The sequence below is a fragment of the Cyprinus carpio genome, chromosome B21 (genome assembly GCF_018340385.1).
Source record: "Cyprinus carpio isolate SPL01 chromosome B21, ASM1834038v1, whole genome shotgun sequence".
NCBI classification, from domain to species: domain Eukaryota; kingdom Metazoa; phylum Chordata; class Actinopteri; order Cypriniformes; family Cyprinidae; genus Cyprinus; species Cyprinus carpio.
The window spans coordinates 18,630,614-18,645,770 of record NC_056617.1 but is presented as its reverse complement, the minus strand read 5'-3'; the positions used below and the strand labels follow the sequence as shown (position 1 = coordinate 18,645,770).

Here is a 15,157-nt window from a genome sequence, read left to right as displayed (position 1 = left end):
TATATATATTGCATCATATATATATATATATATATATATATATATATATATATATATAATATATATATATATATATTTATATATATATTGGTTCATTTAATTGATATCAAAATGGGTAAATGAAGTAATACCATGGTAACATTCATTTTCACTCATTAATGAGAAGTTTCTGATCTGATACATTATGGTTGTAGCTGAAAAATCTTTAATAATCTTTAAATCTTAAATTATGACTGTTTTAGAAAATAGAAAATTTAAATATAGTATAGATTTTTAATGCATTATGAAGATTAATTGCAGTGTTGTAAAATATTTTTTTTTTTTTTTTTTTTTTTATTTTTTTTTTTTTCAAGTTCTAACCAAAGAAAATATGATTTGAAAATATGAAAATATATTGAAAATATGATTTCAGTTTTTATCAAAATTTCATGTTTAATTCAGTGCATTACTTATAGTTTCGTTGTAGTTGTTTGTAAAATTTCTGAGCAATTTCTGAATGAAAACAGTTTCTACACAGTGTAGTGTCGGGTAGAGCTCTGACTCGAGCTGCAGGTGAATAAGACGCTTTCTGCTACATGAAGAAAATTTGCCCGGTTCCCTCTTTCTTCTTTGCCAGGTTTGATCTCAGCTGTCCTCATGTCAGCACAAACGTCTGAGAAACACACAGCCTCAAAGAAAGAACAAATGAAAGGCTTTTTATTTAACAAACAATGTGTAATCCAGCCCCCATTCAAATGAATAATTCATGTTTTATTAAATAGCGGGAAAGTCCTCAGGTGTGTTTGCATGTTCAGCATGCTCACAGAGCTCCAGCCGCACAGAATAATGAAGGCGTTCACTATGAATCACGCAGAAATGCTAAAGAGCACTTTTAGAGGGAAGCTGCATAATTGGCTGCAGGGGATATGGATTCACACCACAAATAAATGGCTTGATAATATTCTACTCATTTCGAATGCGAGTAATTGACCCGGGCACGGGCAATTTGTCAGGCCCGGAGGCAGTGCTCAGCTTGAGAGGTGAAATATCAAACCCATTTTTTTAAATGGCTTGATATTTTTAGTCAAACATCTGAACCTGTTTGTCAGTTCATTAGATTAAACAAATGAGGGGAGATAGAGCCTCATGTGTGCGCTTGGCTCTGATCCTGCACTCATCACACACATTCACAAATCAAGAACTCATCGTTTGCATTCATAATCATCTGCACTGAAGCCAACAGTGGCATTTTTATCAACTTTATAAGCACTTTTAATAAAATCGGTGTGAAATCCAAATTAAACTTCTAATATCATAATTTTGGTAGTACTGTATCTATTGGGTAACAAGTGAATGTACTAAAACCTTTATTAATATAAGGCAAGTCTGAATTTTCTTTGTACAATTCCTGAGTGGTCTGATAGCAATCCTATATCCGTGTTTGAGAATTGTTTTTTATATAAATATTGCTGTAAAGACATTAAATATCCTATAACATATTATAAATATAAAATATGGCTTGGACAATGCCTTTGTGATTATAAATGTGCTTCTTTTTAGTGAATGTGCACTCATAGTGTACTTCAAATTTTAAAAGTATATTTAAAAAGCTACTTGCAGATAATATAATATTAATAGAACATGCACTTAAAGAGATCACTTTCATGTCTGTTTCTTAACACTCTTCAGGGGAATTATTTTATTTTTATTTTATTTTTTGTAAAAATAGCTAGGCAGTATGATACATGATAATTAACTGTAAAGGGAGCAGGGAAAACATTATAGACATGATTAAACACTTGGCATGAAGGCTGTATGGCAGTATTATACCACTGCTGAAAGCTGTACTTATACAGTAAATTCATGAATGTCTTACTATATAATAAAATATCAAACCAAGAGTTACTGAAGTTCTTTGCTTATCGTCCCTTCAGTTTGGTCAGATTTAGCCATAGTTGTAATCTGGGTCTGAAGTTCGCTTACCAATGACCACATGTCAGTAAAAACCAGAATGAAGTGTTACTCCCCAGTTAACTTTATGAACTCTAAGAATGCCTGAGAGAGCAATAAAGCTTAGTATGATTATGAAATCTTAAAAACTGCATTGTAATTATATAAATATGTAATCTGATGTGGTGCGTGTTTCAGACTGAAGTTCTGTGATCTTCTTACGAGCCACTCATGATAACAGTCTGTATTTTTATAATATGAATTTAAAAATGCAAAATGCCTCAAACATCTTCCCTGGTTTGTAATGAGAATCATTGATAAAACTGTTATTAGCAAAAGAGAAGCATTTCAAAAGAGAAGTTTCTCTGCCAACATAAAAACCTCTATGGTTTAACATTTGAAAGCAAAGAAAAAACAACCATCGATATTATTATTGCAATTGTACTATTATATACAATAATAATAATCATAATAATAATCATTATTATTTAAATAAAAGTTATTATTAAATACTTTACTGTTAATTAATAGTATTACGTATCAATAATAACAATATTACATTAAAAAAATATTAATAATAATTGCAATTACATGTTTTCCCAATTCGTTCTGCTTGTTTTTCATGAAAAATTGCACATAGAGTTTCACAGCCTGTACATTTTCTGAACTCACCGGCTGTTGGCCCTGGTTGTAATATTCTTTTCACTCTCTTGCATTTTTTAAGGTGATCACTTCTGCCAGCGCGGTGGAGCAGCGTCAGATCATCCGTACTCCATTTGAAGGAGTGGAGGACTTCTACATCCCTCCCACCAACCTCATTATCACCCACGTAAGGTACGAAACGATCATCACTGCTCAGCGTGCATGACCTCTGTCAGATTTTCCACATAATTCTTCCAAAAATGGGAAGAGAGCAAATGACGGTTGTAATTAAAAGCGTAGCACTTAATAAATCCGCAGAAAGATCATTAACCTGTCTTTGACCGTTGTCATCTCAGGTTTGGCTTTGTCTACTTAAAATCAGAGCCCGTGGTGCATAAAATCGACCTTGAGACCCTCCATCTCGTCAAGACCATCAGTCTGAAGAACTACAGCTGTATCCCAGCCAGCATGGCCTACACTCATTTAAGCGGCTACTATTTTATCGAGTGCCAAGTCGAGGACCGTTTGGGTCCGAGCTCACAGCTTCTCATCGACAGTGTAAGCGACGCAGTCATTGGGCCCAATCCCAACATCAACGGCCGGCCATTTGTCTCTCCGGACGGCCGCTTTGTGGTCTCTGTGGACAAGCGACACGGAAAGCTCCAAGTCCAGACTGTCTCCTTCAGCGGCGAGCTGCAGACCAGCCACGAAGTGGACGTCTCGATTCCCCTCGCAGACCTGGAGTTTCAGCCGTCCTTCACAGAGGCCAACAAGTACATGATTGTGGCCTCTTCGGCGCAGGGCTCCAAGCTGGTTTTCTCGGACCTGGCTTCAGGAAAAACGAAAGCCCACGAGGATGTCAAGGATCCTATTCCAGCCAGCAGCTGGCCTTGGGGAGATGCCAACAGGGTGGTGGTCTCCAGCGGGGTGTTTGGACGCTACTTGGTCACGTCGTCGTCTGAGTCCCTGTTCGTTCTGGACGGCAAACAGAGCGGCCCTCACTGTGAGGTGTCAGACGTCAAGAGAGGGAACACAGTGGTCTGGGTGGGTGAGGTATGAGCGGCGTACCGCGGGCCGGTTCTGCAGAGGATTGCGTCGGCCGACTGGGCCAAAGCTTTGGAAAACCTTTAAGGGATGCGAACGGACTTGATCCTAGTAGTGAGTTAAACGAACACACATGCGGGTTTCTGTATAGGTACACACACATACACACACATTCAACGACAAGAAACCTTAAACAAAAAGGGATGAATGAAGACACCCTTCAGTGCAACAGTGAACTAATTTGATGATTTTTTGCACTTCCTTGTAAGCAGAAGTAGCGTTAAGCAGCAGACAGGTTAGGTAATGACTGAACTATGCACAATGCTTTTTAAAGTTTGAGTGTTTTTTTGTTTTTTTCTCAGTGTGTCCACTTGTTATATATAGTCACGGCAGGAAATGTGTTCATCAGTGTCATGTCTCATTTTTGTCAATGTAGAAAACTGTTGTTTGGCTCATCCCGGTGTTTCTGATCACACAGTTCAACAGCTTTTGTTTTACAGTTATTAGTACACTTCATTATAATAAACACGTTACAGTAACATATTGCATTTTCCTTTTTGTAATGAGGTGAGTACTTTCTGTCATCCTAAGAGCTCTCTGTGTGTGTTTGTTTTTGTGGAGCTACATTTTGGGGACACCGTCACCTCCAAATGTTTGCTAAAGCTAGCCTCCCTTTGGGGATAAATCCTATATTACATATTAGTTTTTTAATTAAATAATTTCTTTTAGAAGTACGGTGTGCGGGTTGGTCAAGTTTTGATCAAACGTCCCCACCACAAGGATAGTGAACCATTGTGTGAAGCAGGAAAATGGTTTAATAAACATACAACATAATGTCTTAATGAAAATGTCCAAATGCAGAGGTTTGTGTAAAGGCATGGGGATAGAAAATATCATTAGTTCATTTTAAAAACAATAAAATCCATGGAAACACTTGCCATTAAAGAAAAAAAGTGTGTGTCGATCTTCATTTTTTTTTTTTTTTTTTGCATCAATTCTGTCTAAACAAATTTTTGTTTCATTAAAGTAGTCCTACATTCATATATTACATTTAAACACCCAGCTAAAGAATAGAATAGAAAAATAACCATGAAAGAAAAGTATATTCTTGCTAAATAGATGGGCAATGAGGTCCACTGTGCTAGATAAAAACTCATCTGGTGCATCAGATGTTTGAAAGGCAACAGAAAACATTCAACACACATGAACCAAATTAGAGCACTGTTGCACTGAACGCACTATCATCACTACTGAGAAGACCGCAAGCACAGCTTTAAATCGCCCTATTTGAGACAAAATAGCTAAACTGGCATTTCGATGTGCTTTCAGGCTTAGTCAGATATGCATGACTACAATATTACTTTAGAAAGCCAGATGGTTAGACCTCAATTAACATTAAACTGGACACAGATACGATCAATTTAAGGCCCAAACAAATCTAATTAAACTCAGTGGGCTAACAATCGCTGAATAAATGTGCTCTGAATACAGTATATTAACTATAGAGTGATTTGAGTTGTTTCCTTTATGTCTGGCTTTAGAGGGATAGTACACCAAGAAATCAAACTTTGCTGTTAATGTACTCACCCTCCAAAGATGTAGATGACCTTTTTTTTTTCAATAGAACAGCAAAGAAGATTTTGTTGAAACCGTGGTCCTTCATAAAATCCAAGTCAGTGGCTGCCGTCACTTTGGGAGTAAAAAAAAAAAACATATCAGGCAACACAAAATAAATCCCTGAGGCTCCTGATGTTATATTAAGGTCTTATGAAGCAAAATGATCGCTTTGTGCAAGAAACTGAACATGATTTACAACATTACCTGTAATCCAAAGCCTCAGGCAAGTGGGGAAATCCAATTCTTTTCCATGAACTGTTTCACTTGGACAGTTTGTTTCAGTGAAGTGATTCAAATAACTGATTGCCCAGTTCGTTTACGTAATCACGCAATGACGTCATGTATACACGAGCAATATCACACAAGTAGCAGTGCGATATGGCTGTATATTGCCATTGCTGTGATTCGGCCGTAGGCACAAGGTTTATGCATCAGTTCGACGGCACGAGTCTGCAAATACATAAACAAAGTGTCTTTAAAAACCCTCTTTTGTGCAAACCACTTCCTTCCATCATGGATTCATGGATTCAAATCTCAAGTTGACAGTTTAACAGCTGAGCCCAAGCCTTTGTTACTAATTTGAAAATGTCACTTTAGAACTAGTTACAAAGGAACATTGATTTGCTTAATTGAAAGCTTAATGTATTACCGTACTAAAAGCTCACTGTTTTATGTAGCGTATGAATTGTCTACTGATTGAAGCAATATCTTTGTCATGCTATCCTTTCATCTGTTAAGGGTGATTTCCAGTGCTGCGTCTCTCAAGGTGTTGCTAAAAGTAAAAAAAAAAAAAAAAAAAAAACGTCCTTGTTTACAACCCCGTTTCAGTCTCTTTCAATATAAAAGTCTATACTGATGACTCTCTCTAATGGCAGAATAATGTAACTAAAATCACCATCACCAACACACACACCGTTTCCCGATATTAAATGCTATAATTAAACACTACTGCTTTTTATACAAAAATATTGTTTATTAAATAATTTTATTTAATAAACAATAACAGCCATCATAAAAGTTGAACAAGTACATTATCGCCTAAAAAACTCTTAAAACTACATTCAGTGACACAAAAACAGTATTATTAATATAATTATTGTGGATTTGGGTGACCACCATGACCCTCGCTGTGAGAAAAACTGCAAGTGGAGTGATACAAACAGTGAAACAGTTGATGTTCTGTTTACAATAATATCTCACTCCTCTCAGCCAATCAGATTCGAGGACCAGAAGGAACTGTTGTTTAAACAATTATATTATTAAAGCAACCAATAATGATGTGAGATGTGGATTTTTTTTACATGTTTAAAGCACATAAAGGGAATTGTCCCTTTATTCAAGTGCTGGGTTCATGCATGCTCATTTCAGCAGCTTGTAGTAAATTGTAGTTTATTGCACAGACGGATTGTTTTGCTTCATAGGAGCCACAATAATTTTGTGTTGCCTGATATGCTTTTTTTGATTCTCAAGGTGCGGGCAGTAATTTTTTGAATCACCAAGGACGAGGGTTTCAGCTAAAAATCTTCTTTACTGTTCTACTGAAGAAAGAAAGTCACCTACATCTTGGATGGCCTGAGGGTGAGTAAATTAACAGCAAATGTTCATCTTTGAGTGAACTATCTCTTTAAGAACTGAGCCAGAAAGCTGAATTAAATGAATTAAACAGAGTAGAAGTTTGTTACGCAAGAAGTCTGCGAAGTTTGTTCAAGACTAAACTAGCTGCACACATTTTGTACAGTCCTGCATATACGTAAAATGGCGTTCTTTTAAAATGTCTGCATTATGTGTATGTGCGTATTATTTGTTCACAGTTCTTTTTAGCACTGAAATGCCAGCCTGACTTTTGCCAACGAGGCAGAAACAAAGCATCTTATGCCTCACTGAGTCACATTTATGTCCAAATCCATTTGTCTTCATTAAACTCTATTGTCCCCAGATTGTTTTAGCCTGTTCTTGTCCTCGTCATGTATATATATTTTTTTTGTTTGTTTGTTTTTTTGTTGTTGTTTTTGGGGTTTTTTCAGTGTGTTATTGACTTGTTCAACATCTCAGTCTCTGTTTATGTGTGTCATTAAAACCTTTATTAAGTGTAACAGAACTGCTGGCAGACTTGAGGCACATAAAGTGCTGTAGCCGTTTGCAGTTGCTAATCAACAGGCCAAGAACCAAAGGCTTTATTTGTTTCATTTTTAACTGCATTTTTAAATGAATAATAGAACAGCTGTATGGCTTTTCTTTTTCAAGTTGAGCTGTCATGATCTTGGTGTATTTGTTCTGACACACACCCTCGTGCTGGCTTTTATTGCCTAATCCTGTGTATGTGTAAGATTTGTTTCTCCCAAAGTACATTGTGTATGGTGAATAAAACCTGTTCCTTAAGTTTGTAAGTTAGCACCACTTATTCTTTGGTTTTACAGCACACACAGCCATGAAATTCACATAAATATAACACAAAATACTCTTTCAAACATTTACATTTCAATCATGACAAAATGCCAAGGGTGTTAACTCAACGAGAAATTATTTCAAAAAACAGTCTTTAGCTGTCTTTGTGCTGGTTAATTTATATCTCTATGCAACATGTTTTTCAGCATTAAGGCAATAACTGTTGAAATATTGATGTTTTGCAACCGAGTTATGGCAGTAATTGCTACTTTTTGATGATTGATATTTGTCTTTTCTTGTAGTGTAACTGACCACACCAGCAAAGATCTCGTCTAGTTCTCAGCTTGTCTCGTGGTCAAGCAGCACCATGTTCTGTTCATCTGTGTGCGTGTGTGTTATGTTCATTTGATTTAATACATCGTAAAATTGTGAAATGTGACACTTTTCAGAAAGATAGTGGCTTTACTTAATTCACAGATGTGCTTCATGGGATGTAGAACAAAGTTGAAATTTCATGGTCATAATTTTAGTAAAGTATCAGTTAACCTGTATCAAATATAAAAAAAAATCTCCATGGATTCCTGAGATCTGGATACACCCAAGTGATTTATTAGCATTGGTTGTATAGAAACCTTCACTGTATAATGTAATATAGTGTTGCGTGCGATATATATAAATATATATCTTCGAGTTTTACAATAAAAGATTAGACCAGAACGATTTGCAGTATGTGGCTTTAATAATATATATATATATATATATATATATATATATATATATATATATATATATATATATATATATATATATATACATACTTGTTAAAAATAAATATGCTTAGAAAAAAAAAACAGTAAATTACTTTTACTGAAATTTTACTGAACCTTTTATTCTTCCACAGTAAATTTTTTCTCAGATGTAAGTTATGTAAAAAATTCAATTCTATGATTTATTACAAGGCACGAGTCCTTTGGTGATTCAAAAAATGCAAGTCAGAGGCAACCGTAACTTTGATAATCAAGAAAAAAGCATATCAGGCAACACAAAATTAATAGCCAAGAAACTGAACATTATTTTTTAAATTATTACCTTATCCAGAGTAACATTATTTTTTTAATTATTACCTAATCCAAATAGTCCGGAGTGATGTCCGGTACACAAACGAATCATTCTTTTGAATCAGTTCTTTTTAGTGAATTAGGTAAACCAGTTCACCAAATCGGACTGAACCTTTTGCAACAGTTCACAGCTCGAGCAGCACACATCTACAAGTTACTCAATCAAAACTCACTATCAGACACCTGACAGTCACTCTGACTCTGACTGAAATGAGCCAAAATAGCAGCTTATCTGATCCTGTGATGAATGAACTGATTCAGTGCTCCAGTTCCTCCAACAGTCACTGAACTGTGGAAACAATGAGCCGCTGATATGAGCATGTGTGAACTGAACACTTGAATGAAGGAGCCAAATGAATGTTTTTATGGTTTCTCATCGTTTTTTTGAATATGGTGAGTTGACAAAGACTAGTTTATTCACTTTACATGCTTTAGAGACATAAAGCATCTTTCCACATCTCTATTGGGTGCTTTAATAATATAATTGCATATACGTTATATCATGATTGCAAAAAAAAACTGCTAAAATCAGTTATTTGAGGTAATGTTGTAAATAACGTTCCGTTTCCTGCACTTCAATTAACAGCTAATTTTGCATTGAGGATGATGAATCAAACACATTTAGGGCCAGTTTTATTAAACAGGGCAAATTAGCGCAAGAGCGCAATTCCAATACAGCGCCGATGGGCGTGGAAATTTCTGCGGATGATTTAGCAACAACGCGCAAATTAAAGAACACAGAATAAACCATAAAAAAAAATAAAAAAATAAGCCACAGTACGTTAAAAAGAACCAGAGGCCAAAAAAAAATCTTTTTTTCCCCTGACAAATTAAAAAGCAAACAATATGTTTGAATAATGTGTTCTTTCCTAATAAATAAATATGTGTGAAAAAATCCTCTCCCTTTTACCATGCGCTCTCTGTTTGCAAACGAGCGCAAACATTAGTAAATCTCATTGCGTGATTAATTTGAAAGCGAAACTCCTAGAAATGCATATTCAATAAGGTCAGGTGCAAAAATAACTGTGTCCACACCTTTTCAGCGCTAATTCGTCACTGCTCGTCTTTAGTAAAACCTGGCAGTACTATTTTAACGCCAAAAGACGGTTTGCCCTGGCGCAAGCTGTTAGTAAAACTGGCCCTTAATCTATTGGTTCATTGGTGTGTTATTGTTCAGGGTCTGAATTGGAGATCTAATAGATGTTTAATTCCAGTGTTACTGCACAAACACAGATCATTCTGACGGTGATTATCTGAACATCTTGACTGATGAATGGCGTCTATACAGAGGTCAACATTGATAACCTGCTCAAATCTTGCTTCATGGTCCTGATAAGACCATGTGAAGCCTTCCTTTACTCCAGCTCTGCTTAATCTATACACTTTAGTGTTCGACACACTCCTCCATCTGAAGTAATTATTCACAACAACTCGCCAGTGAAAGATGCTGTCAATAGGCCGTCCATCACTGTCACTGCAGACACAAAGACGGTTTCCTTGCAAATAAATCTATAAGCTTTTTCAGCTTAACTTAGAGAGAGATGCTATTGAATGTGAGCACAAAAACTGATCAACTGAAAAAGACAGACGGTGTCATTAAGTCTTTAACTCCTCACGTCAAATGTTACTTTGAAAGTATTTTTCTTTAACAAAAAGTCTTTATATATTAACAATAAGAAAATGAGGCAGTGACAGTGAAACACATTTCCTTCTCAGAATCAACTTATTGTTAAAATGAGTATTGTGAAAAAAAAAAGATCTATAAGTGTACATATGCGTGTCAAATTGCGTAATTATAAAATGTTATTGTATTGTAATAACTGAAATAAATATAAATGAATAAAAATGATAATGGGTATCAGACCTCTAATTGAAATTGGATGTGGGTTTCCTCACATTGATGATGATGTTGTCCTGCTCATCACGTGCACATCTTTGCTGATCTCAGTATTTCTCTGATTTCTGTATGGTTACATTTCCGTGTAAGTGTATGTTTTTTTGTTTTTTTTTTTTTAAATAAATAAATATGATCAGGTATACCAATTATTGGTGCTGGGTAAACAAGTTCAGACCACTGCGTACCAACATGGTTGACAGCTGTTAATGCACAATCACCGTCTTAGATTGAACTGTAATACTGTAAAAGATTTCCATTCGACCTGAAAACATAAATCTAGGCTACTGTACGCGCTTCCGCTTTCAGAGCAAAGTGCAAAGCTGTGACACACTTTACTCAGCAGCGCTAAAATCAGCAGTGCATATATTTACTTGCTGACAACACATCAAAATAAAAGCTTGCTGATTTAAGGTTTGAAAATGATTACATTTCAAATAAAATAAAGAAAATTCAAATGTAAATATTAGTATTGTATTTTTAAAGTGTAGATATACCTGGTCCACAAACAAATCATACTTTTGAACCAGTTCTTTTTAGGGAACTAGATTAACCATTTCACCAAATCAGACTGAATCGTCTGAAATCAACCCGCTCGCAAAGAGTACCCCTTTAGCGTCACTTTTCAACATGCAGGGTCCTTTATTGCTTTCAGTTGTTTGCCTTAATTTAATAGTTTGCATGCATTTGTAAAAAAAAAAAAAAAACAATAGAAATCATTTTATATAAATGTATACTTTAATTGGAGCACCAAACCCCACCCCTACCCTAAACCTACCCACTTCTGAACAATATAAAATACGTAACAGGCAAATAAAAATACAGTCACAGGTATTTATTGCAAGAACTAACCATAAAAAAGCAGTATAAAAGTATTACAAACTCCACACAGGAGCTGAGCTTTACAGCGTATGGAGACAGCGATCGTGTCTCTTCATCTCACAAATCAATCGTTTTGCCATGGAAGACTTCGAATATGAATACTTATATATATATATATATATATATATATATATATATATATATATATATATATATATATATATATATATATATAAATTATGACTGTAGTTGTACCTGCCTGTTATTAGGTTTAGAGGCAGGGGTTGGATTACATGCTCATAAATGTGTAAATAAAATTGTTGTAACTGTTTACATTGTAAATTCACACCCATAAATGCATATATACAGTACATATGCAATAATGGCGATATTATTACCCAATATATAATTTAATCATGATGATAAAATGTCCAATGCCTTTCGTGTTGGCATATTGACACCAAAGGTTTCTTATTTAAAGCATGGAGGACCCTGCACATCAAGAACTTACACTAAAGGGGTACCCTGTGCATCAAACAGTGATGCCAAAGGGTCCTGACCAAGCATCAATATGTGACGAGTTGGGAGTGAGAATGTGTTGCAGACACAGTTCATGGCCTGAGCAGCACAGATCTACAGGTTACTCAATCAAAACTCACTTTTAGATGCCTGACAGTCACTCCAACTGAAAATGACCCAAAATACCAGTTTATCTGATCATATATTAATGCACTGATTCAGTGCTCCAGTTCCTCCAACAGTCACTGAACTGAGGAAACAGTTCCGAGTCAGACAGAAGATCAATGAGACGCTGATGAGAGCATGCATGAACCAAACACTTGAATGAAAGGAAGAAATTAAAGTTTTTATGGTTTCGCATTGTTTGTGTTGATGATTTGATTACGGCTTATTCACTTTATATTCTTTAGATATGTAAAACATCCACTTTCACATTATTATTGGTTGCTTTAATAGTATAATTGTGTATACATTACATCACTCTGCTTTACAGGTAAGTATATTGTAGATAATGTTCAGTTTCTCGCACAGACCAATCGCTTTGCTTCATAAGACCTCAATATATTGTCAGGAGCCATGGGTATTAATTTTGTGCTGCCTGATATGCTTTTTTGACACTCAAAGTGACGGCAGCCGCTGACATGCATTTTATGAATCACCAAGGATCACGATTTCAGCTAAAGTTCTTCTGTTCTAATGAAGAAAAAGTCATCTACATCTTGGATGACCTGAGAGCGAGTAAATTAACAGCTAGCTTTGAACGAGACCAGTTGATGATATAGTAGGGCTGTTGTGCTAAAAACATTTCCTAATGGGCCACTTGTCGCTGACAGTTTTCTCCACCAGGCTAGATGGCAAACAGATGACAATCGGATACTGCAATTAATATATATATATATATATATATATATATATATATATATATATATATATATATATATATATATATATATATATATATATATATATATATATATATATATTGTTCAGTCCTGTGATATACAGTACACCAGAATAAAAACTTGATAAGTACAATAAGACATGCAGGCATATTTGACATTAATCATAAACAAGAGTTCAAGTATGGATACTTTAAAACTTCATTTGTTGGCAGGTTCTGAAAAAAGAAAAAAGAAAAAACTCCAAGAGTAAATAAATTATTTACAGCATGTGCTAATTGTGGAGAGACAGGATGAATAAGAGTTCTTTGCCAAACTTCTCATTTCAGCTGGTGGCATAATAGTGTTGTGAAACTTGCCCCGAATTATTTAAAAAAGTAAGAAATGAAAAAGTAAGGAACAGCACGTGGATCCAATAGCTGCAAGTGGTGGCGTTCTCCTGAATTATGCTATTTGTTTTTCAATTCTAAAGGCCTTTGAGGCCTGCTTTCAACATATTTCACAAGGTCCCTAAGGACAGAGAGAAAAAAGAAAGGGGTGAGAGAAAGTGTGCTGGTGCAGTAGAGACGGAGTGGTTTGGGGGCATCATGTTTTCCTAATGGAGCAGGCTTCATAGGGAATTCACTTCCCACAACTCTCAAAGGCATCTTTCTCTCCTTTTCTCAGGGCCAACATGCAGGCAAATGCATTAACAGTAGTGCATAAAGATGGTGGACCTCTGAAATAAAGAGGCAAAGTTCCCTGTCTGCCTTTGGCTTTTAGTCCAGTCTGATTTTTACACCGTTTCTGGGTTAAAGGTACTTGGAACAGCATTTACTTTACACTATTTAAATTTTTAAGTTTAAAAAATAATAACTTCAAATTATAGAAACTGTTGCCATTAACCTATTATTATTAATATTAGTCACCATATTCTTGGATTATTGATCATAAAATCCTTAATTAAAAGAGCAGAGGCTGCGTGGCCTTTGGGAAGTCGTGGCCTAATGGTTAGAGAGTCGGACTCCCAATCGAAGAGTTGTGAGTTCGAGTCTCGGGCCAGCAGGAATTGTGGGTGGGGGGAGTGCATGTACAGCGCTCTCTCCACCTTCAATACCATGACTTAGGTGCCCTTGAGCAAGGCATCGAACCCCCAACTGCTCCCCGGGCGCCGCAGCATAAAAAATGGCTGCCCACTGCTCCGGGTGTGTGTTCACAGTGTGTGTGTGTGTTCACTGCTCTGTGTGTGTGCACTTCGGATGGGTTAAATGCAGAGCACGAATTCTGAGTATGGGTCACCATACTTGGCTGAATGTCACGTCACTTTCACTTTCACTTTCTTGAACATCAGTGAATGTTTTCACCTTTTATAACAGTTGTGTTCCCTCAGCTGCCCTCAGTGTGAAAAGAAGGATGTCCAAATCATACAGTCACAGCTGGAAAGGGTTCAAATATACAGAAGATGCTGGAAAACCGAAGAATATGGAGGACGTTACAGAAGATCAGCAGACAGTTGAGCTGTCAGGACAAGCAAGGGACTCATGAACAACTACTGTATCACAAAACATAAAAAAACAGTTGTAGATAATTCAGATAACAACACAGAGTATTACGATTCAAGGGGGATGAGAACCTTTAAATTGGATCATTTTTATAATTTATTTTTTTATTTTTTTATTTTTTTTGTGGACAGACCAGGCTCATTGAAAATATGTGCTTGTGGTTTCTGCAACACCGATATTACGCACTTTATTGCACATTTCGCAGCAGTTTCAAAGGTAAATGTCCAGTGAGTGGTGCTAAGACTTGCATTCAATACAGGACCGTGGCCACGTTTTTATGTTGGTACAGGCATGTATTGTGCCGTTTTTATTATGTTGCTTCAAGAACGTAGTTCTGAATTCAAAGTTCTGGAGAGTATCGCTAAAAGTGTAATGATCTATTGTTTTGGGAAATAGCATAAACCCTACACCAAACCCAACATACAATATTGTGCAAGGGATTGTGCGAAACATAGGCTTTCTTAATTTAAACTCTGTTCCTGTAAATCATAATTTGTGTAAAAAGGAACAGAAGTCGTCAGAGTTTTACAGCCTTAAGTGTTCTTTCCATCTGGAAACTGCTGATATTCATGCATATACAGGTAGGGAAGGTGTTTTTTTTTTTTTTTTTTTTTTTTTGCAGAAATGTAGGTAGGAACATGTATTTCCTGGCCAGCTTGTGTACTATACGTAAACATTTGTATTGTGAAATAGCATATTCAGAGCAATACTAAATAAAAACCATGCAATTGTATGATCCCTCTTGGC

At 35.9% G+C, this 15,157-nt stretch overlaps 1 protein-coding gene across 3 annotated transcripts in view; it reads left to right on the top strand.

Moving 5' to 3' along the window:
- Window positions 1–8,334, top strand: part of LOC109045648 (follistatin-related protein 4-like) — a 179,128-nt gene extending 170,794 nt beyond the window's left edge. For all 3 annotated transcript variants that reach the window (XM_042747686.1, XM_042747687.1, XM_042747685.1), the window contains 2 exons: window positions 2,654–2,763; window positions 2,928–8,334. In XM_042747686.1, the coding sequence (XP_042603620.1) occupies window positions 2,654–2,763; window positions 2,928–3,630 (813 nt within the window). In that variant the 3' untranslated portion in view covers window positions 3,631–8,334. The remainder of the gene's footprint in view (window positions 1–2,653; window positions 2,764–2,927) is intronic.
- Window positions 8,335–15,157: the final 6,823 nt, after the last annotated feature.